The following is a 25,578-nucleotide window of genomic DNA, read 5'->3' on the forward strand; positions in this document are numbered from 1 at the left end:
TATAAAATGTTTTGTTCTCATAGAAAATTTTACGTCGGGAAAAAGCTCTGCCGAACGTTCAAGATAACCCTAAACCTGGTATTGAAAATGAACCAGAATTATAGTTTCTTAAATGAAAGTAAAGAGCAACGTCAAAATTGAAAACGGCTCGACATTATCCCGCTTATAATGGGCCTTTAATTGAATTGTCAATTGTTAAGATGTTAAATTGCTAATAAAATTGTCAGCTAATCGTCAAGGGCAAAACAAAAGCGGGTCGTCCCAGAATGGGGCGGGAGGATGTCGCATGGAAAGATTTAAGGGAAATAGAACTTTTTGGGAGGGTGTAAAGAGGAAAGCTTTGAATAGATTGGGATGAAGAAGGAGCGTGCGTAGCTGTGTTGGCCTCAGGTAGCTTGATGCTGCAGTGAGTTGTTAGTAGTAGATTTAGTATGATGAGCTTTCGCCCAAATTCTATTTCTGCTTTTTTAGTCATAGTATTGCTTTTTCCCTCATTGGTATAATAATGAGTGCCATAACACAGGAATACTACTACTACTACTACTACTACTACTAACAACTCACCGCAGCACAATACCACCTGAGGCCAACACAGCTAGGCACGCTCCTCCTCCATCCCAATTTATTCAAGGCTTCCCTTTTTACACACTCCCAGGAAGGAAGTTAAATTTTTTACCACATTGCTCAGAAAAAAAGATTTTTTTTTTTAAATTACTTTCGAAACTTTTTTCTGAAAGGTGTTTATTTACAATCAGTAAATAAAACACTTGCTTGATAATTGGCTATGTCTAAAGTCTTCTCAGTAAATTACTAGTTTAGCTTCAACGTAAAATGCAGATTGTTAAGGTTGTTAGCAGCCCTCTAATACCCAGTACAATTTCTGTTTGTCTTAATTTTAAGTGGTGTTTTTTTACTTTCATTTCAAGAAACTTCTTCTTCTCTGTTGACAGCAGAGTCAACAGATTAGTGACCCAACGGTAAGTAAATAATTACACCTAACAAATTTATATATTTATTCACTTAGATAGCCGTTTATTTAGATAGTCGATGTGCTTTGATAGTTCAAAATGTTCAAATAATTACTCGTCTTCCTCTTTTTCCGAATTATTTGGTTAATTAAAAAACATTTTTGACATTGGTTTAAATGTGTATTTTTCTTTGTAATTAGCTAAACATCAGCTCCATGAGTGGTTATTGTATCCAATAGGAAAGAATTTTTTGGGGTCACATTGTTTTATGGGGTAGGGAAAGGCCAAACCGTATGGTTCTGCGTAGGTAATCACCAAACCGTCTATAGCCAGCACCTTCCTCTGCCGAGCTCACTCAAATTTGGCAATCAAGGGTACTAATTTTTGTTCAACCGACCGTAGCCAATCTTATTAGTACACATATAATCAATTCTAGAGTATTGCTTTTTTTTTTCTTTTTTTTTTTTTTTTTAAGATACGATACGAATTTATTATGTCAAATAACAAGAATTAAATGAGACAAAATGTAATTTAAAAAATCACTCTTCCTTGTCACTTACTTTTTAAAAATGAGACACAAAATACTGTCGAAAAGACAATCTGTGTCGGTTGGTAGCCACGGGCTTACAAGGCTCGAGTTTATTCTGGTGCCTTGTATTACACCCTGTTCTTGCTGGTTCAGGGAGAAAATCTCGATGCCTGCTTGACTCCGAAAAATTCTGTCCAAAGGCCATTGTAAGCTGGTGTCGCCTGACATCATGTCCATCAAGGCCTAGGATTTTAAGGCTATCATCATAATTCGTGAATTCCGGGACTAATATCACACGGGTAGCTCGTTTCTGCACATTCTCAAGGTAATTTCTTTGCTCTTTACGAAGCCTCGGATGCCACACAGGACAAGCATACTCTAAAATACTCCGAATGTACTGTATTCTAGAACTTGTTGGGACAACGGGTGTTGTGTCCAGGCAACCTTGGAGTCTTGCCTGGAGTTTCACTGAATTTCAAACTTTGAAATCACGTCTGTAATTTCAAGAATAAGCAAAATAACGACAAGTGGCTATTATTATTCCTGCCTAGACTATCCGACAGCAGGGCAAACAGTAGCCTAAACTATTGAAAATTCGACGATGATTTCAAAATTTGATAGTTTGTGTGACTTCAAGTTAACAGTAAAGTTTGAAAAAATATTTCTTTATTTTATTTTTCTGGGTTCTATTCTTTTTTCCTATCTGTATGGCGGTACCTAATCCAATATGGTCTAGTTGGCAGAATATCTGGCTTTCACACAACAGGCTCGGATTCGATATATACATTGTCGTAGCACAGCGGATTTATGCTCTGCTTTGTAATACTTGACCTATGGTTCAATTGCGGATGCTGCAAGGCTGGCCGACAAGCTTGCTGCCTGGTTTATCGTCTATTGATATAGTACCATTGAATTTGCTGTAAAAAAAAAAAAAAAATGTTGCGAAAATATCAATTACCATACGGTACCATTGAAATTGCCTAAAAAAATGCTTACAGAATATCGTAAAAAAAAAAAAAAATTAAAACACTTTCTTAGTAAATGTGAGGTTGAGTGATGAATGTGTTGATTTTAAGGCTTCTTATAGAATGGGGAAAGCTGTAGATACTATGTCCCTCCCATTGCTCTCAAGATGCAAGAAGCATAGAAAAAGGAGCATATTCTACAAAAGTAGGATATTCCTTAATATAACAGATGATAATGTTAAAGTCCTAGATCCAATGCCCTTCGTTATTGTCCCATCACATATACGCTTGACTGCCATATGCTTCTGCGTCTTTGACGAAATCAGCAATGACCATGACCAATTCCAGTGGCTTCTCGTTTGCTAAGGGAACTATCACATATACGCTTGACTGCCATATGCTTGTTCGTCTTTGACAAAATCAGCAATGACAATGTCCAATTCCTGTGGCTTCTCGTTCGCTAAGTGAACGAGATCAGCAATAACAATGACCAGTTCCAGTGGCTTCTCGTTTGCTAAGTGAACTATCTTCTTCTTCTTCTATTTCACAGCAGGCGGGCTTTTCAGTTGATACTATTTAGCCCTTTTCCTTTTTCCTCACTCTGTGGGCTACAGAGCTACTGGCTTGGTTGTCTCTTATTTATTAGATATTCTCAGATATCTTTCAGTAGATCTTTCGACTCAAGGAGTTCAAATATAAGATGATAGATATCGATTTCTGTGCTCTGTGTGTATGTATAGTCGGCTAGGCTCTTGGCTGATAGTGAGATTTTGTGGTGTTTGAAGCACTTTAACAATTTACAATGTAAATTCTGCAGTGCAGACGTCAGTATATTATCTTCAAATAAACAGTGATCAATTGCTTCATTATTCATAATGCGATACTTGCAAAGAGGGGATAGGAGAACTGAACCATATGAATCTGGAAACTTAAGTAAGAATGCAAGAAAGTGTATTCCATTTTTACCAAAGCAAATTCTATGATAAATTTTAGAAAAATACTTATTGGGAAAGGGGAAAGAGCAGGATTTTTCTTATTAAACATAATATCTGATAGTCTTCATCGGTAAATATCACTAATGGGGATTGGTCTCCCCCTTGGCTGGTCAATATTTAAAGCATTTTTTTGCTATTTCATCAACCTGATGATTACCACTTATACCAGAATGGCTAGGAATATACTGAAAATAAGTTCTTATGCCAACTGAAGCAAGATTATTTATAATATTAAGACAATGATAAGTGTCAATATCCTGCTTATACTGAGGAGCTGAAGACAGCAACTCAAGGCTTGATAAAGAGTCAGAATAAACTATAATATTACTTGAATTAGCAATCAAAGGTTGATTTTTCATAAGGTATTCTAATGACATGATTATGACACCTAGCTCGACTGACACTATATATACATTATTATAAAATCTCTCACCCATTCCAATGTTCAGGTGAGGAAGGAGAGCACCACTTGCTACCTTCTCATTTAGTTTCAACCCATCAACAAAGATCTAAAAATGGTTTTACATGTAATTGTATTAAGGTCAGTGAATTTCTTCTGGACAAAAGCAATGGGGTTTAATCTTTAGTCCACTTTGAGAAATCAGTATTTATTATGGGGATTGACCAATTCCATGGAGAGGATTGGGGGAAAGTAGGTGTAACAGACTTTGCGGGTACAGGAAACTTCTTCTGAATATTGGCATACTCATCTGCAATGCCTCTATACATGGCTGAATTTCTTAACCAATTATGTAGAGTGTGTGAGCTATTTGATTAGATTTTTTTTAAGATGTTTTATCAAGAGAAAGCTACGTCTCTCCCTTATTGTTGTTAATCCACTCTCCATAAGCAGAAACTTGGTGCTTGTGGGTTTCCTAAGACCAAATATGAGACGTATTATATTATTTTGTATTGTTTCAATTTTTTGCATCTGGGTCTTTGCACATACACCATAGACGATGAGCCCATAGTCAATATGGGGTCTTATATGTGAGTTATAAAACTGGAGTAAGGTTTTCTCCTTACAGCCCCAGGGTGTGGAAAGAAGTATTTTTAGTATACTTGTTTTTCTATAGCATTTTTTTATTGTGTTTGAAATGTGGAGGTGGAAATTAAGTTGTTGGTCAAGCATGAGACCTAGGTAATTAATATGATATATCTTCTGGAATAGTTGTTCCATTTAGAGTTAGTCTTGCATTAACATGATTTCGCTTTCGGTGAAATTGGATTATTTTTGACTTGGTAGGTGCAATGGGTAAATCTGAATGTTGAGAGAATTTTTCAAATAGGAAAAGTGAATTTTCCAGCTTTGACTGTGGTATCTCAAATATATTGCCAGATGTTCAAAGTACCAGATCATTAGCATATTGTAGATTCGTGTGGGGGAGGTTCCTGCCCAAGAGATATAGGGCAAAGAGGAGGCAGCTGAGGACTGCTCCCTGAGGAAGGCCTTTGGTTGTTGTCTTTTGGGGTGAAGAGGCTGAACCTACACAAACAATGAAACTTCGCAATTTTATGAAAGATTTTGTAAAAGATACTAGCTTGGGGGATAGTCCAAGGTTTGCAAGTTTAGTTAAAAAGATTTGGTGGTTCACATTGTCATATGCCCCTTCAAAATCTAGGAAAGCTGGAACTAGGACGTTATTTTTTTAAGAATGATTCATTTATTGCATTTGTTAACAATATGAAAGCATCTGTTGAGGAATGGGGTTTCCTGAAGCCAGTTTGAATGTGAGGGATCATATTATTTTTTTCAACAAACCAGAGGAGTCGGTAATAGATCATTTTCTCCATTATTTTCCCCATTACAGGAGTAATCATTATAGGTCTATAGGACTCAGGGTTATTTTTGGGTTTATTTTTCTTTAGGATTGGTAGGAGGGACGAACATTTCCAGATAGTGGGGAACGTAGATGAAGCCCAAGCATCACTATAACAATTTAGAAGTTCCTGTTTACATGAAAGGGCGAGATTCTTTATCCATGTAGGGTGTATTGTCATAGTTGCCGCTAGTCTTGGTCCTAATATGATGTATTGCGTTGTTCATTTCCTGGATTGAAAATGGGTTCGTTATATTCTCGGATCCTGGGCGAGGTTGGTAACTTGGGCTCGTAGGAATTGGGGGCATTTTGCTACAAGTATTTGATGTTAGCTTATTAACAAAAAGAGTGGCAAATAGCTTAGCTTTTTCATTATCATTGTCATAATGGGTATTATTATGTATAAGCTCATACAGGAGTGGGTTGGGGAAGTCTTTTTCCCACAGATGTGGCTTATGACTTTATGTATAATTGGCTCATGTGTTTCTCTGGAGAGATTATTTACAAAATTATTCCAGTAATTATATTTAGCATTTATTATGGTCCTTTTTAGATTAGATTCTGCTTGTAATTTTTTTAAATGTGTAGTAGGTGATGGTTTTTTAAGAATGTTCTCCTAACTGCCTTTTCTGTTCTCCATTTATGTTGGCAATCAGTGGTCAACCATGCTTTGGGAATATGTTAAGTGAAGGTTTTCCTGGGTGTGGTCATGGGGATAGTATGATTAGCTGCATTTATTAGTAAAGATGCCAAATTTTTGCTTAGCTTAGCTTTGCTTTAGCTTATTTTGGACCATAGGCCAATTTGCTTTAGTGTTGATATATTTGGAGGTATGTGATAGGGTTTCAGCAGGTTCGTTTAGGGAGCAAACTATGGCAAAGTGGTCAGTACATAGACTGTCAATTTTATTTATATAAATCTTATTCAGAATATTTAAAGACAAAATTTGTAGGTCAGTTGTAGAGAAACTGCAACTTTTGGGGTTGAAATGTATATTCAGGTTTGGAGTGGTAGCAACAGCTAATTCATTATTATTTGAAGTCATACGCTCAATGAACTCACCAGCTTTATTTGCTGGTTTATTCCCCCACAAAAGGCTGTGGGCATTAAAGTCTCCACAAATAATAATATATTTCAACATATTAGAATTATTTATATATCCATGGCATCTGTAGTTTGGCCATTAGGGTTATAAAAGCTTATTACGTAAGTTTTTTTATTATTCAGCCAAACACTGATACCAATTACATCAACATCAGTTACAAAATCTGGAAAGTTGATGCCACATAGTTTTATATTATTTTTAACTATTAAAGTTACTCCACCTCCTTTTCTCTCTGATGATCTATCCTTTCTCAGGATAGTATATCCCAGGGACTTAATTTGTTGATTTTGGGTTAAATGAGTTTCCTGGAGGCAAGCAATATTGATGGAATGATGGAGGCAAGCAATATTGATGGAATAATTATTCATAAAAGATATTAGTTCATTTAACTTATTTTCTGTGAGTGATCTTACGTTCCACTGGAGTATTGATATGTGTTGTGTTGTTGATTTATTTTTCATATGACTGTGTATCAATGTTCAGCTTTTTTTGCTTTTTTTGCAGATGTTTTTTTGCTTGAATGAGTATATGATCAGGGATGTAGATTTTTGCCAATTCTGCAATTATTTTTGTTTTCTGTAGTTGATGTATATTCATGGCTTGAACTGCATTACAGTTTAGAATGAATAAGCATATATTTGGGGATTGCATTTTTAGTTGTGCATCCTGTTTGTCAGTTAAGGGATTAATTCCTGGTAGTGTTTCTGGTTTGTTTCTTCTTGGGAGAGGGTGCGAGGCCGACCTCATCTCACTAGACAGGGGGGCTTGTTGGCTTGGTGATTCTTTCCGATAGAGATATGAGCTAAGGCGCTTAAAGGATGGTGTTTTGTAAGGGGTATTTGATGCTTTAGGAGTTTTTGACTTTGGAGTTTTCTTTGATTTCAGTATAGGTTTTATTTGGTGTGATTGGGCAGCATTTGCTTCCATAGCTGCAAAAGAGAATGGAATGGCCTTCTCTGTTGCTATTTGGAATGTTAGTGCTCTTTTCTTATTTGCAGGGTATTGTGATTTATTGGTAGATTCATGTGGGCCTTTACAATTGATACATGTAGGCTGAGTGTTGTTGCAGGTTGTCAACTCTTTAGGATGGGAGCCTTTACAATTACTACAAGCTAGGAGAATTTCATTGCATTTATTTATTGTGTGTTCCAGTTTTAGACACTTATGACACTGGATAAGCTTTGGCTTGTGTTCCTTGTGCGGTTCGATATGCCCAAATAGGAATAACTTTTCTGGGATATTAATTTTTTCCTTCAGTGTAAATAAGAAAGATCTACTTGTTTTTAATCCACTAGAGTTGGGTTTACCCAGTTGAATGACATCTTCAACAGGGATTGTGTTGCAAGCCGTTTCTGAGAGCCCTTCTTTTAACTCCTGAATAGGTATTTCTTGGGGAACATTATCTACTACTAATTTTGTTAGGGATTGTTTTGGGTTCCATTTAGATGGATTAATTGGGGTGTTCAGAAGGGATTTTAGATTTAATATTATATCTGCTGATTTCTGATCTTGGACAGCTATTAGCAAGGATCCATCACGGTGAATGTTAAGAGAGAACATTGATTTTTAACAATTTGAAAAGTGCAACCCTTATTGTAGTAATCTTTGTTATTTCAAAGGGGGTATTCGGAGAAATTTTTAGGCAAATTCCCAAGTTTTGGAAAGGGGAATCTCGGACAGGGGGAGGGGAAATACTTTTGATTGGGGACGTTTTTTTCTTTTTTGGAGCTCCTATAAAGAATATCTTGAAACCCATTATCATCAATTGTGAAAATATCTCCAAAACAGATCATTGTCCTATTCTCAGAGTTTGAGCTATCGTGTGAGCTTGGTGATAATGTGCTTGACCAGCCAAGATGGGGCATAAATGGATCAATTTCATTAGTATTTGGGGTGGGATCCGGAGGGACTTTTTTTTAGGGGGAGTTCTTTGCATTGCCTATTGGAATAAGCTTTAAGCTAAACGGGAAAGGATAATACTATGATACCAGACCGTATGCACTCTACTGTGGGGAAAACTTCACCGTCCACAAAAGAAACACCACAGTATGGCCCTGAGGAGGATTTTGAGCACGATTGGTTCGGTACAACTACTGATAAATCGAGACAATAATTCACAAGAAATTTATTTGTAAATTTCTTAAAGTGTTGCTGTAGTGTTGCAGGCACTATCACATATACGCTTGACTGCCATATGCTTGTGCGTCTTTGACAAAATCAGCAATGACAATGACCAATTTCAGTGGCTTCTCGTTCGCTAAGTGAGCCTGGTAATTCGCTAAGTGAGGCTAAGTGAGCACTGGTTTGCTTAAGTTCTTTAAGAACGTAAACGTGTTTCTGGTTGGTGGATTAATTTTAGTGCCTAATTATAAACTCTTTTACGTTCTTGCAAAAGTAGCTTATGTTATGAAATGTTCTAATCATTTTTAAGAAAAATACAAGAAATCAATTTTTGATCGGCGACTTAATTGTCCACTGTTGCGTCTTTAACACTGGACACCCAGACAACGATGTAGAAACTGAGGGATAGTTTTATTTGTCCCCCCTCTCCTATGAATTGATTACATCTAAAGTAGCATTCCGGTCCATGGGCTTCAGTTGGAGGGGAGGCTGGGTGGGGGGTATTTGCCGCCTCCTAGATTATTTTTTTGATCGCCTAGAATTCGGAAAATACTTTTGTTGGTGGTTTCGTTGATAACTTTTTTTTTGTATTAGCATTGGAAACAAAATAAACTGCCCCCTAAATTTTCAAAAATATATTTTGGCCCCTACCTCTATGTTCTCGCGAAGTAACGCCTTTTCTTTCATGTCGCTAAGGACACCACTTGTGTCACAGTTGAATGTCCCTTCACCACTTCTCTCTTTGAAACTGCTAATTTATAAAATACTGTGACGTAAGTCCCAGATTCAGTGACGGAAAATTCTAAGTAAAGAAAATAAACATTAATAATTTATCTCTCAGAAGCATTGCTGAAGAGATAGTGATGTAATATTTATTTGTTTTTACTAAAGGTTTTTCTTGTTGTAATTGTTTATAAGTTTTGTTAACAGAGTGGTCAAAGATCAGACATGTAATATGCAATGTCGTGCAATTGACCTAGACTAGAATGGACTACAGCCAACAAGTCCTGAAACTTGGGGGCTACTCATTTTTTTTTAAACACTATAAGTTCCTTTGGAAAGATTTTAAGATTTTGAACTTCTAATTAACTGGCCTAGCTTAGAATTAAATTCCTTCTTTAAATGAGGTAACTTAGAATTAAAAAAACAGAGCTAAAATAATAGCTTTGTTCTACCACTTAGAGTTAATGATATGTCCTCAGTCTCAAGTCCTCCAGAATTGATTGGGATCTAAATCGGGATGTCGTATGGGTATATCTTGCACAATTACATTTATTATCAATAGTAGTAACGTACAATAATTTAATAGCCTACTTTTGTGAAAAAGAACCCTTGAAAACAAAGCTGAGTTCACTAATTCATATTGTAAGAATGCTTAACCAGGACCAACCTAAGCCAACAAAAAAAATTAAAAAAATCTAAGAATTTCCAAAAGAAGAACTGGAAACAGGCTATGAAAAAAGTAGGGAAAGTAAATGTAAAAATATGCTAAAAGTAAGTAAAATATGATCCTTTAGCTGTGGAAAACTAATACACTCCTTTGGATGTCCAGCATAATAGGAAAATCAAGTTATACATAGTGTAGATATAAGAGTGGAAAATGTAATATAGTCTGTGGGTTTCCCGGGGTCCAAAGCAATGGTAAAACAGATAAAAGTGACGACGAACCGTTCGGAATACTTACTATCTCAAATAATAAGCTGTACGAAAAATGCGGTTCATTCTGGCTTTCTAGAGCTATAATGAAGAAAGGATGCCTGGGACACATTCTGCAGAAGAAGGGTGACAGATTGTCAAGCATTGTCCTTGTTGGCCAACCGTCTAGAGAAACGGGAATTTTTTGTGAAGGAGTAAAGAGAAGCTTTGAATAGACTGGAATGCAGGAGGAGTGTGCATAGCTGTATTGGCCTCAGGTGGCTTGGTGCTGCAGTGATGTTTTAGCAGTAGTAGTGGTACGGCTATTGAGGTTAATAGAAAAACAGGTTATATGTGGTGAAGATAATAGGTGGAAAATGTAATCTACTCCCTTGGTTACTGGAGGTCTAAAACAGTTGAAGAACCGATAACAAGTCAAACAGTTCGTGGTAACGCATTGTAAATAAGGAGCGACGCGACTCAATAATAACCGAAACTCTAAAAAGCACAATACTCATATCAATAGATATATAGCCTACAAAAAATTTACTTTTTTTGCTAATTCCAGATATATAAAATTCATTGAGTTTAGGGTTGCTTATCAAAAGCTACGAGCCTGAGAAAATTTGTCTGATGTTATAAAAAAGGGAAAAAACACCATTTAAAAGTAAATTTATCTTAATGAAAATCACAGCGTCAGATTCAGCGTATCAGAGAACCTACTATAGAGGTGTCAAGCTCCCATCTGCGATTTTTTTTTGCCAGAAGAAAGATCACGGATGTTTCTTTGTTTGATCTTGTTTTTTTTTTTCATCCAGGGGTGATCGTATCGAACCAGAGGTCCTAGAATATTGAAAGAGAGCTCATTCGAACGGAAATTTAAAATTCTAGTGCCTTTTGAAGTGACCAAAAATATTGGAGGATTGCTACCCCCCCCCTTCCGTGCCCCTTCTCCCCTCAAAGTCATCATATCAAAATTTTGAAATAGCCATTTTGTTCAGCATAGTTGAAAGGTCCAATAACTATACGTTTTGAGATAACATGACCCCCCCCATAGCCCTTGGGGAAAGGTATTTAAGCTATGAGATTTGCCCATTGTTTATATATAGTATTTGCCATTGGGAAGCATGCATACGTTTTTCCGTTGGGGGAAAGGTGAATTCTCTGCTTGGGGGATTTCCACCGGTAGAATTTTCTATAGGAAGGGAGGTTTTCAGGGGGTGAAATTTTTGGAGGAAATTTTACACTGGCGGAACTTTCTAGAATTCTTTTACGAATTTTTTTTTGTATTTGTCTTACTTTCTCTTTGCCGACCCAATTTTACACGTATAGATGTTAAGGATAATTGTACGGGAAAATTTCCCCTGGGATTGAATTGTCTAGAGGATCTTTTCGTGGTTTCTGCGGAGGAGGAGAAGGTTTTCCGGCATTTTTTATAAAACGGTCAGAAATTAAATGAAAAAGAAACAAAAACTGAAAGGTAAATAATTAATTTGAAAAGTTTTGTTTCAACTGAAAGTAAGGAGAAACATTAAAGCTTAAAACGAACAGAAATTATTACTGGTATGAGGGGGGTTGCCCTCTTCTCAATACCTCGCTCTTTGCGCTAAAGTTTGACTTTCTGTCTTAATTCCTCAAGATCGACTCCTGAACCACAAGGGCCGTTTAATAAGAAAAATGAAAAGTTTTTTAAGTCCTAAAAAACTTTACCGAGAAGAGTGAGGTATTGAGGAAGTGATTATCCCCCCCCCTATATACGTAGTAATTTCTTTTCGTTTTAAGTTTGAATGTTGCTTCTTTTTTTCAGTGAAAACAAAACTCGTTCTTTTTTATTTAATAACGAAAACGAATAGTACATATCATAATTGGCTCTTCGGGTTAACGGAAAAAAAGGTTATAGTGTAGAAAGTAGGGTGAAACCTGCATTCTGTTCACTGTCTGTGGGCAATGAAAAAGCAGTGGGCAATAGAATAATAGGTAATAAATTGTTCGTAACAGAATTGACTCTTCGGGACAACAGAAAAATAGGAAACAGTGTAGGTATAATGTAATGTGTATAATGTAATTTATAATGAATAGTGACAAAATGTAATACACTCTGTTGGCTGTGAATAGTCCGGGGCAATAGAAAAACTGGCAATTCATAATGAAGATATTAAAGTAGAAACTCTAGTATACTCGGTTGGCTGTGTGGAACAATCAAAAACAGTTAGTAAACTGTAAAGAAGGTAAAGTGGAAAATATATACCTCGTTGATCCGGGGTTAATAAGTGATGCCAAAAACAGGAACTGAAAAAGCGAGTTGCTCCTCATCTCCAACTCAATAGTTTGTTAATTAGAATGGTTTTGCAAGTGCGTTAAAACAGGCCAGGATATAAACCTGTTGACTAAAACAAATTTGAAATCAAAATTAGCGGTCACCTGAAAGAGAAGCAGGAACGTTAGTGCTATTTTACTCCACATTACTTTCTGTAACGTCAGAGGTAAGATAACTTGTGTTTTTGGTTATTTGGTTTGGAAGGGGGTCAATTGTGTGACTCTGTAAACTCAGCAAGAGTCGACCCAGCTCTAAATGGGTACCTGAAGAAGTATGGGAGAAAAACACAGAAGCCTTGGGTGATTTTCTTCCAACCACCCATGGCATTCCCGGGTGAACGCAGAAAATCCGGAGACCGGTACCTGGGCTACGCAGACCATTGGGTCAGCTGGCGGAAAAATTTTTAAAGTTAACTTTTAGTGTTTATAAGCAATATGGCTCAATGCCCAATTTGCCTGGTCTGGCATTTAGAGGTTCTTGTTAGTGGTGAATCCAGGATTTCGGGAAGTGGCAAGGTGGCTTGGATTTTGGTAACTGTTTCATATGTATGGGCGACTTTTTCGGTTATTGATGTTTTTGATGTTTTCATATTATACTCGACGTAGGCTACAGTTTGGGCTAAGTTTTAGTTGCTAGGAATACCTTTTGATTGTTTTTTTTTTAAGATCACAGGTTCATGTAAACGCTAGTAAAACCTGTAACCAACCAATGGGGGTTATTAGCCCCTTGACGTATTCGCATAAATGCAAGCAAAAACTTGACAAAATTATGCAGCTCTCACGCCAGGGGAGGGGGTATACATTTATCTGCCACTGGCTTACGTTATGTGCAATGTTAAGAATACCTCTGTAGCTGGAATATATTATATTAGATCAAATTGACAAATGAGTATCTATATTATGAAGTTTACCATTTAAGAACCTTTTCAAGTGCCTAGGGCAGGGAAAATAGAGTCCAATTATTCTGAGTGGCAACTTGCACAATCATATATATCTTAATAAAAAACTGACTTAATAAAAAACAGATTCACAAACTGAGTATCTATATCATGAAGTTTACCATTTAAGAACCTTTTAAAGTGCCAAAGGCAGGGAAAATAAAGTCCAATTATTCCAAGTGGCAACTTGTGCAACTATATGTATCTTAGTAAAAAACAAGTGACTTAATGAAAAACTGATTCACAAACTGAATATCTATATCGTGAAGTTTACCATTTAAGAACCTTTTGACGTGCCAAAGGCAGGGAAAATAAAGTCCAATTATTCCAAGTGGCAATTTGTGCAAGCGTATGTATCTTAGTAAACAATTGACTTATGAAAAACTGATTCACAAACTGGGTATCTATATCATGAAGTTTCCGTTTAAGAACCTTTTAAAGTGCCAAGGGCAGGGAAAATAAAGCCCAATTATTCTAAGTGGCAACTTGTGCAACCATATGTATCTTAATAAGACAACTGACTTAATGAAAAACTGATTCACAAAGTGAGTATCTATATCGTGAAATTTACCATTTAAGAACCTTTTAAAATTCCAAAGGCAGGGAAAATAAAGTCCAATTATTCTAAGTGGCCACTTGTGCAATCATATGTATCATAATAAAAAACTGACTTAATAAAAAACTGATTCACAAACTGAGTATCTATATCATGAAGTTTCCGTTTAAGAACCTTTTAAAGTGCCAAGGGCAGGGAAAATAAAGTCTGATTATTCTAAGTAACAGCTTGTGTGACCATATACATCTTAATAAAACTGACTTAATAAAAAACTGATTCACAAATTCAGTATCTATATCATGAAGTTTCCATTTAAGAACCTTTTAAAGTGCCAAGGGCAGGGAAAATAAAGTCCAATTATTCTAAGTGGCAACTTGTGCAACCATATGTATCTTAATAAAACAACTGACTTACTGAAAAACTGATTCACAAAGTGAGTATCTATATCGTGAAGTTTACAATTTAAGAACCTTTTAAAGTGCCAAGGGCAGGGTAAATAAAGTCTGATTATTCTAATCGGCAACTTGTGCAACCATATATATCTTTATAAAAACTGACTCAATGAAAAACTGATTCACAAACTGAGTATCTATATCATGAAGTTTCCGTTTAATAACCTTTTAAAGTGCCAAGGGCAGGGAAAATAAAGTCTGATTATTCTAAGTAACAGCTTGTGCGACCATATACATCTTAATAAAAACTGACTTAATAAAAAACTGATTATCAAACTGTATCTATATCGTGAAGTTTACCATTTAAGAACCTTTTAAAGTGCCAAAGGCAGGGAAAATAAAGTCTAGTTATTCTAAGTGGCAACTTGTGCAACTATATGTATCTTTGTAAAAAACAAGGGACTTAATGAAAAACTGATTCACAAAGTGAGTATCTATATCGTGAAGTTTACCATTTAAGAACCTTTTAAAGTGCCAAAGGCAGGGAAAATAAAGTCCAATTATTCTAAGTGGCAGCTTGTGCAACCATTTATATCTTAATAGAAACTGACTTAATAAAAAACAGATTCACAAATTGAGGATCTATATCATGAAGCGTCCATTTAAGAACCTTTTAAAGTGCCAAGGGCAGGGAAAATAAAGTCTAATTATTCTAAGTAGCAACTTGTGCAACCATATATATCTTAATAAAAAAACTGACTTAATAAAAACTGATTCACAAACTGAGTATCTATATCGTGAAGTTTACCATTTAAGAACGTTTTAAAGTGCCAAAGGTAGGGAAAATAAAGTCCAGTTATTCTAAGTGGCAACTTGTGCAACCTTATGTATATTATAAAAAATTGACTTAATGAAAAACTGATTCACAAACTGAGTATCTATATCATGAAGTTTTCATTTAAGAACCTTTTAAAGTGCCAAAGGCAGGGAAAATAAAGTCCAATTATTCCAAGTGGCAACTTGTGCAACTATATGTATCTTAGTAAAAAACAAGTGACTTAATGAAAAACTGATTCACAAACTGAATATCTATATCGTGAAGTTTACCATTTAAGAACCTTTTAACGTGCCAAAAGCAGGGAAAATAAAGTCCAATTATTCCAAGTGGCGACTTGTGCAAGCGTATGTATCTTAGTAAAAAATTGACTTATGAAAAACTGATTCACAAACTGGGTATCTATATCATGAAGTTTCCGTTTAAGAACCTTTTAAAGTGCCAAGGGCAGGGAAAATAAAGTCCAATTATTCTAAGTGGCAACTTGTGCAACCATATGTATCTTAATAAGACAACTGACTTACTGAAAAACTGATTCACAAAGTGAGTATCTATATCGTGAAGTTTACAATTTAAGAACCTTTTAAAGTGCCAAAGGCAGGGAAAATAAAGTCCAATTATTCTAAGTGGCAACTTGTGCAACCTTATGTATATTATAAAAAATTGACTTAATGAAAAACTGATTCACAAAATGAGTATATATATATCATGAAGTTTTCATTTAAGAACCTTTTAAAGTGCCAAGGGCAGGGAAATTAAAGTCTGATTATGCTAAGTGGCAGCTTGTGCAACCATTTATATCTTAATAGAAACTGACTTAATAAAAAACAGATTCACAAATTGAGGATCTATATCATTAAGCGTCCATTCAAGAACCTTTTAAGGTGCCAAGGGCAGGGAAAATAAAGTCTAATTATTCTAAGTAGCAACTTGTGCAACCATATATATCTTAATAAAAAAACTGACTTAATAAAAAACTGATTCACAAACTGAGTATGTATATTGTGAAGTTTACCATTTAAGAACGTTTTAAAGTGCCAAAGGTAGGGAAAATAAAGTCCAATTATTCTATGCGGCAGCTTGTGCAACCATATGTAAGTAAGTATTTATTCGTTAGTAAACCAAACAAGTTATTTCACTCTATATACTAAACTAAAACTAAAAATTTTCAAAACAGCCCTAGCATCATTACTTCAAGGAAGTTCAACCAGGGCTGAAGGAAGTGATTCCTGCTTGAACTTCCTTGAAGTAATGATGCTAGGGCTGTTTTGACAATATTTCAGTTTTAAAGATTGTATTTTAATGTGAGTTCTTTTATATTTGTTTTTTTTTCTACATGTATTTTGCTGAGGACGCCCCGTTGATATAGGGTCGAAATATTCATTTAAAGTTGCGTTCTACTGTCTTATATAAAAAATCCATATTATTCTAGTTATTGTTTATGATGGAAAGGCAGTGTGGTCTTCGTCGCTATTTACGAAAAAAATACATAAATAAATTTCTTTTTTAATTTATTGTTTTCAGCAACAGTAACAACATTATCTACTGAATCAACTGTAATTTTCCCCTTACTAAATCCAAATTTGCAAAGAAGAAATCCAATTCTTTTCACAACGTAAATTATTTTATTTCTGCATTATTACTTTTTCAAATACTTTGCCTAAATTCGAAAGTAAACTAATAGGGCGGTAAGAACGGGGATTTCCATCATTTTCTTTTCTCTTTTCAAAATAATTAACACACTAGCTTTTTTCAATTCCTTAGGAAAATAACACAAATTTAAACATGCATTTATGATTCTTAGAAAAGTCGGTGTTATCATATTAATATTTTTTTTCAAGACAAGATTTAAAATTCCATCTGGATCTGGAGCTTTCATTGATTTCAGAGAGTTTATAGTATCTTTTAAAATATCAGCATTAATTTCATCTTCGCCAGAAATAACATATTGAACAAAATTTTTAACTTGTTTGTCTCAAATCAGAATGGAACATATTATCATTAACACTATCACCTTTTTGAAACCACTTTACAAAAAGATCATCGCCTTCTTCATCCAGTGATGAAGTTCTGCTACCGTCATCTTTTTAACACATGCACCGGCTGTATACCTCCACCACCTGACTGACATATTTTATGCGTAGTTTGCCATGGATCTAAGCTAACTCTTTCTTCACAAAACTTTTTCCAATCTTCTCTCTTAGCTCTTACAATTTCATATTTATAATCTCTAAGGGAATTTTACCATATATATCATAATAAAAAACTGACTTAATGAAAAACTGATTCAAAATCTGAGTATCTATATCATGTAGTTTCCATTTAAGAACCGTTTAAAGTGCCAAGGGCAGGGAAAATAAAGTCCAATTATTCTAAGTGGCAACTTGTATGACCATGTATAGCTTAATAAAGAAAACTGACTTAATGAATGACTGATTAACAAAATGAGTATCTATATCTTGAAGTTTACCATTTAAGAACCTTTGAAAGTGCCAAAGGCAGGGAAAATAAAGTCCAATTATTTTAAGTAGCAACTTGTGCGACCATGTATATCTTAATTAAAAAAGCTGACTTAATGAAAAACTGATTCACCAACTGAGTATCTATATCGTGAAGCTTACCATTTAAGAACCTTTTAAAGTGCCAAAGGCAGGGAAAATAAAGTCCAATTATTTTAAGTGGTAACTTGTGCAACCATGTATATCTTAATAAAAAAAAAACTGAGTTCAGAGTTCAGAGTTTTTATTCACCAATAAGTACAAAATGGAAATATAATACCCTTTTTCCCCTCGAAAGGCTCCATGGCCAGGGTCACAAGGGGGATATAAAGAAACACAATATTCGCAGCAACCGAAAAAAGAGAACAATAGCCAAACAACATACAAGATTAAAAAGAGAACATACCTGAGGCCTGGGAGTCAAAGCGCAGAGAAGACAACCATAAACCATGAAATAAACACTCAGGGGACAACAACTCCTCAGAAAAAAACAATAAATAAATAAATAATAAAATAAATAAAGAAAGAAAGAAAGAAAGAAATGCTATTCTGTTTGATTCTTAACTAAATGGTCCTTAAGAATCCTTTTAAAAGTCCCAAACGAGTGGCATCTCTGTACTGAAGAAGGTAGGGAATTCCAGACCTGTTGACAAGCAATGAGAGGATTAAAATCCGATCGCGTAGTAGGGATAGGAGAATTCAGATATTAAATAAAGAACGAAGGCTATGTGGAGATGAATAAAATATAAACACAGGAGTTTTTTGAAAAGATTTCGGAAAATTGCCAGGAAGCTGCTGAAAGACAAAAATAGTACAAAAAAAATATGTAAATAGACTGTAGATTTAAAAGTGGTGTTGGTGAGGAATGGTTTGTGATCATAACCAGACGTCGTGCTTTGTTATGCATGACAGAAAGTGACCGCAGCGTAGAAGGAAAGGTAAAAATCCATACAATGGGGCAGTAGGCAAAATATGACTGTACAAGGCAGAAAAAAAAGAAGCTTTAGAATAGATCCTGGAAATGTGTGTCCCAGTTTATGAATGATACCCAGACTCTGTGAAACCTTAACCCTAATCATGGCTATATGGTTTCTAAATGAAAGGTTCTCAACAAGCAGGATACCAAGAAACCGGACTATCCTGTTCTCTGGTCTACACAAGGAGCCTTGTGATACCTGAAGTTGTATAAGCTGAGGAAAAGCTATACCAATTCGAGAAAAAATGTGACTTACCAACATTCAAGGCCAAATAATTAGCATCAAACCATGAAATAGCTCTCGAATATGCCAAAAGGTTAGACTTGATATCACATTCCGTCTTTTCAAAAGTCCCAAGAGTGGTGTCATCAGCAAAAGCAACGAGAAAATCTTCATTAGAAGTTGTGTTCGCACACGAACGAACATCAGGATGACAAAGTTTGCATCATACGAAAGGCCTGGTGTTTTTAACTGCCAAAATCAGATCATTAACATAAATCAGAAATAAAACCCGGCCAAGAACAGATCCCTGGGATACGCCATAATCTACTTCAGAAGGGCTCCGGAAAAGCGGATCAATTGAAATAAGCCTACCAGAAAGATAAGATTCAAACCAAGAGAAAGCACTTGATCATATACCAATATGCGATATTTTCCAAAGAAGAATCCGATGAGTCAAGGAATCAAAAGCTTTACGAACATCCAAAAATAAAGCTACAAGTATATGATCAGAATCTATTGCCGAATGAGTGAAATTCAAGAGAGCTGTGCAAGCATGCTCTGTATAGTGATTTGCTCGGAATCCAAACTGGAGATCATGCATAATCCTTTTGCATCCAGAAAACGATAAGACGCCTGGATAGCATACCCTTCTCAAAAATTTTGCTGAAAAGAGATAGGAGAGAAATTGGCCTATAATGAAGTTACTTTCTATGAACACAAAATAATGAAGTTCAGTTCTCAACGAAATGAAAAAAAGAGATATGAGTGAAAAATAAGCTAAAAATCTATGGCACCAAACACCTGAACAAGGTATTTGGTGTTTTGAATGTGTTGTTTCCTGTCTTTCCTGTCTTTAGATTTCCTATTTTTCCTGTCTTTCAGATTCAGTTTGGTCCCATTAATTTGGAGTTTTTGACCAATATTCAGTTTCGTGTCTTTTCCACTTAAAACTCTATCAATTGGCATCTCTATGTTATTTTCTTTTATTTTAATGTGTTGTTGTGGGTATCAAAATACCCACAAAAAGGTCTTTTCAAAATTTATGAGGGCGCAAAAGGATCCGGGGGGGGGGGGAGGGGAGTCCCTCTATCCAAATTGATGCCATTGCAAAAACCGCTGTCAAATTTAGCTAGTTAGTTTTACTTATTCATTTTCATGGTTCAAGTATCAATACTGACGAAAATATGTTAATACATCGCTTACTAATGTGGAAACAATCAAAAGAAAACCTTAGAAAAATGTTAGAAATCGCGGTTTTTGGGTATGAATAGACCTAAAATGCGTCTAAGGGAAAAATATTTTATTTTGATGTTCTTGGTACTTTAAGACGGGTAAGACTCCAGTAATTGAAATTTATGGAAACCTAAGCCTGTTGTGCAATATAAAAAATATAACAGAATATCTTTCCAAGTAGTGACATTTACAAGAAACACGTATCGGTAAAGAAGTTTTTTTAAGAATTTCCCAACTTCAAAATATATTTTACATACATCTGACTTATTACATTATATATTTTATCTGTATTGCATTATATATTTTATATAGTATCTGAATTTAATTTATTTTCATCTGGCTTCCGATTTACTTCGTCCTGATTCCAATCTCGATATACTATGTCCCTTATGTCGACGTTCGACTGCATTCATTGCTAGAACCTCTGTTGTTTAATTATGTTTTATTTGGGTAAGATTTACAAACTGAGTTTTTTTTTTAACTCGAAGTTAAACATTTAAGAACTTTTAAGTCGAGGTAGCTTTAAGTCGACACTGATTGATGGTGAAGATATTGATTAATCTAGGTTTACGGATCCTCCGGCTTTTTGTAGTTTTTTTCTTTGTCCAGGCATCCTTTGTTTCTTTTCTTTTCCCTTTAGAAGTTTTTCCTTTTTGTTTTTCCTTTTCCTTTTTGATTATTCTTTTTGTTTTCTTTTTTCTTATTGTCTCTTTTCTTTTCCTTTTAGACGTTTTTTCTTTCTGTTTTTCCATTTCCTTTTTGATTTCCCTTTTTGTTTTCGTTTTTCCTTTTGTTTCTTTTCTTTTCCTTTTAGATGTTTTTCCTTTTCCTTTTTAATTTTTTTTTTGTTTTCGGTTTTCTTTTTTTTTTACTTTTAGATGTTAATGAAGAACTCTTCTGTTAGAAATCTTACGCTAAAGATTATTTCTGCACGAATTTAGGATACTTGTATGATATAGCGCCGACCACTCAAGTTGTTCATCCGTTGACGTATTGTAGAGCCTACTCTTTTCACCATTTTTTTTCAGCTTAGCAGGAGACAAGACAAAGAGAAGTGACAGAATAAATGGAAATATATAGTTTGGGGCTTGGGCTATATATTTGCACATTAGTGGGAGCGGGTAAAGTATTTGGACAGAGTGAATTTATAAAACAATTCTTACTTCATAATATGCAGAATGATTGTACCTAACACATTAGGCATGCTGACCCGCTAGACTTTACCCCCCCCCCACTCCCCATAATGTGCAAATATATAGCCAAATTTTTTTCTAAAGTATCATTTTTTTTTTATCATACTTAGGTATATTTCATTAGGATTGAGTGTCAGAGAAACTGGTTCTACTTAGATGAAGAATATTAGGTCAAGGCTATATCATACAAGTACCGAATTTAGTTCTGTTTTATTTTAGTTTTAGAACCCTTGCTTTTTCCATTCAACCTCTTTTTAAGTGCTGGGCTTGCTGTTGGGACTCGAGTTCTCGAGTTTAGGCTGCTCGCCATGTTCTATATAGATTTTTTGGTATACAAACCAGAAATATGTATTTGTAATCCTGATGTGCTTTATTTCAGATTCCTACTAAGGAGCTCTTTGAAAAAGTGTATGAACAATGGCTACTGGCTGACTTAAGGGATGTTGGGACGAAAAGCTTGCCTCCTAATATTGATTCCATCAGGCAAATTGAGCTGACTGGAAAATACATATTGCAGGTTCGTAAACGTATATTTTGTAATTTCCTGTGGTGATTCAAAAAGTGCTAAGTCACAAAAACTAAACGTGAGATTTATATACTAGAGGAGATAAAAATTTTGATACTTGTGGAAGGTGGATGGGGCCCCGGCTCTACCCCATGAAATCTTATGAATTATAATAATTGACATATTTAGCCGTTTTGCTTTGAAATATGATTTGCTTTTATTCTCGGGGGGGGGGGGGGGTAAGGGGGATGAATGGTAATTTTTGTCTTTAATTTTAGGGCTACTGTTTGACTTTCATAGCTCAGGAGCATAAAATAAGCGAAGGAGAGAAGTCAGTGAATATACAAAATAAAATTAACGCTAGTTTGATTAATGCTAATCATGGGGACGGTATTTAAACTCACGCCTATGGATTCCACTTGTTCGCCTGTGAGTCCAAGTAAATTCAGTCCCCTATTTTGCATACAAGTCCAGAGGACATTGTCCGTCACGCATCAACCCAAAATCAATCCGATCTTTCATTTCTTAGTTCTAGGATTTTTACCTTAGTTCTGCCCTAGGAATCATGTATGGACGTATGGATGATAGACTTATCTATCAACAAGTGAAATTACATAATTTTTATACAATCCTAAAAAGGGCTTATGCAAGATTTGCTTCTCGCTTAAACTATCTGTCTTGGCTTTTTCTACATTAGCCACGGCTTGATGCCCGCAACTAATTAATTTTATTTAAATACTAAATATATAATCTTTGGAATCAAGGGCTTCAGGAGCACGGTACTTCAGATGAGTTCTTGGAAATACTAGGATCAAGTCAGTTTATCAAAAAGCTTACCTCGCTGACCTAACTGGATCTTTAATTAGATTAAATAAAAAAAAACAAGTTTTTTAAACTGAAAGTAAGGAGCAACATTAAACTTAAAACGAACAGAAATTATTCCGTATATGAAAGGGGCTGTCCCCTCCTCAACGCCCCACTCTTTACGCCAAAATCTTTTAGTGTTTCAAAAAGTAGAGATGTGATAAAGAGTCAAACTTTAGCGTAAAGAGCGAGGCGTTGAGGAGGGGACAGCCCCTTTCATATACGGAATAATTTCTGTTCGTTTTAAGTTTTAATGTTGCTCCTTACTTTCAGTTTAAAAAACTCGTCTTTTTTTATTTAATTTCTGATCGTTTTTTAGTTAATGCTGCTTTTATTTGCATAAAAATTTTACTTTTCTTTTGCTAAATGGATGTCTTTACAAATTAACTTACGTAACTAACTTCTATATTCGTATATTTTTCTTCTGGCAAAAAATACAAAGTTGCAGATTTTTGCATATATGAGATTGAAACCTATTTAATAGGGTTTTCTGATACGCTGAATCTGACGGTGTGATTTTCATTAAAATTCTTTAACTTGTAGGGGATATTTCCCCCCTCTTTAAAAAGCCGAGTAAATTTTCTCAGGTTCGTAGCTTTTGATGAGTAATACTAAAATTAATAAAATTTATATATTTAGAATCAGCATTATAAACACATTCTTTTGATACATTTATTGACATCAAAATTCCGTTTTTAAAAGTTTCGATTACTATTGAGCCGTATCGCTTTTTTTTTTATTGTTTTTTTTGTTACGTATATGTTATTACGTATATGAGGGGGTTCTCCCTTAGTCAATACCACGCTCTTTACGTTAAAATTTAAAAAAAAAGGTTTGATTCACAAACCCCTGAATCACAAAGGCCGTTTAATTAGAATAGATAGCTCTTTTGAAAGCACTAAAAAAAAACTGTAGCTTAAAGAGCGTGGTTTTGACTTGGGGGAGAACCCCCTCACTTATGTTATAATTTCTATTCGTTTTAAGTTCTAATATTCCTTCTTACATTTCAGTTGAAAAAACTTGATTTTTTTTATTTAATTTGTGATCGTTTTTTAAATAATGCTTGGAAATCCGGCGCCCCCTTCATAGAAATGTCCCTTACCCCAAAGAAAATCCTCCACGGAAATATTCTTCAGAGTAACCCCCTCCTATAGCCACCCCCCTCCAGAAAAAATCCTTCCTGAAAATGGTTGTATACTTCCCAATAACCAATAAATAATGCTGGCAAGTCTGGCGCCCCCTTCATGGCAATTTTCCTTCCCCCGTGAAAACTTCCTTCACGAACAGATCCTCCAACATAACCCCCGACCCACCCTTCCTCCCACTACCAGAAAAAAAAGCTCCTGAAAACTTCTGTATACTTCCGAATAACCAATACTATATGTTAACATTGGGTAAAGTTCATAACTTTTAGCCCTCCCTCTGGGAACTTCGGGGGATTAAGTCATCCTAAGACATAGTTATAATATTTTCGACCATGCTGAACAAAATGGCTATCTCAAAATTTGATCGGGTGACTTTGGGAAAAAATGAGCGTGGGAGGGGGCCTAGTTGTCCTTCATTTTCTTTGTCACATAAAAATGGCAATAGAACGTTTAATTTACGTCCGAATGAATCCGCATACTGAATTCTAGGACCGTCGGGAAAATAAGATCACCCCTGGGAAAAAAAAAAAAACAAACAAACAAACAAATAAAAGCGCAACTGTGATATTTCTTCTGGCAAAAAATGGAAAATAACACATTTTTGTAGATAGGAGCTTGAAACCTCTACAGTAGGGTTCTCTGATACGCTGAATATGATGGTGTGATTTTAATTTAGGTTCTAAAATTTTAGGGCGATCTTTCCCCCTTTTTTTGAAAATCAGCCAAATTTTCTCAGGTGCGTAACTTTTGATGTGTAGCACTAAACTAGATGAAAGTTATATATTTGAAATCAGCATTGAAATCTGATTCTTTTGATATATCTATTGGTATCAAAAACCCGTTTTCTAGAGTTTCGGTTACCATTGAGCCGGGTCGCTCCTTACTTACAGTTCGTTACCACGAACTGTTTGACATACACGAAAGCTTATGGGAGCTCATATCAAACTTCGATTTGTGTTTTTCTATGTATCTTTTTAAGTAATAATTACGAAATTATACAAGAAGAAAGAGGATAAGGGGATTTGTGTTGGGGTAGGAAGGAGAGGTGTCCACAAATTCTTTTGTTTCTGATCTACCTGAAAGATTAGGGCTCTGAACTCCGTGTAAAATTTTTCTCTCTCGGTAAAGTAGTCAGGTTGTAAATCGTAAGACACTGTGCGTTCATTGTTATCAAAATAGCGTAAGTGCAAGTCAACTGAAGTAGTGTAGTTGTAGGGAGTAAATTACTTTAGCCTGATGATATTTATTCGACTAAAAGATGTTGTCGGTAAAATTTATCGACACAGATAGTGTTATTTTTTGGCAGTGGAGGGGATGGGTTGACCAAATCATCGTTGACCAGATCAATAATTGAGAAGTGTCTTGAGTTATCAGACCTCATAAGTTTCAGTTTTATCGACTGCAAAAAGGTTTTAATAAAGGTCCTATTCTTGTATGGTAAACTTTTTAATTGGAAAAAAATTAATCAGTAATATGTACGAGAATAGCCATCCTTAGCCGAGTGGATGGCAGACTGTACTTGTGATCTTATGTCCTTTGGGATGCAGGTTCGAATCCCGGTGTTGCTAAAATTGTCCAAGTCCTGGCCTGAGGTGGGAGGTCAGTGGCATGGCTCTGCAAGCTCAGTCGAATGGGATGTGGAGGCGACGGGCCGTAGATACCTGAGCCTTGATCAGCTTGAGTTCGCCCAACGCACGACAAATTAATATACGAGAACGATTTTGGTGTGTGTAAGGTAGCAAGTGTGGTTTGGCATGGAATCTGAA

The 25,578-nt window shown here is 35.4% G+C and overlaps 1 protein-coding gene across 2 annotated transcripts in view; it reads left to right on the forward strand.

Moving 5' to 3' along the window:
• The window catches only part of LOC148942345 (uncharacterized), a 184,776-nt gene that overhangs the window by 32,105 nt on the left and 127,093 nt on the right, over positions 1-25,578 (forward strand). For both annotated transcript variants that reach the window (XM_089103093.1, XM_089103091.1), the window contains one exon: positions 21,678-21,815. In XM_089103093.1, the coding sequence (XP_088959219.1) occupies positions 21,678-21,815 (138 nt within the window). The remainder of the gene's footprint in view (positions 1-21,677; positions 21,816-25,578) is intronic.

This window comes from Artemia sp. Qi Xiang Cuo, chromosome 17 (assembly GCF_049724085.1).
Source record: "Artemia sp. Qi Xiang Cuo chromosome 17, ASM4972408v1, whole genome shotgun sequence".
NCBI classification, from domain to species: Eukaryota; Metazoa; Arthropoda; class Branchiopoda; order Anostraca; family Artemiidae; genus Artemia; species Artemia sp. Qi Xiang Cuo.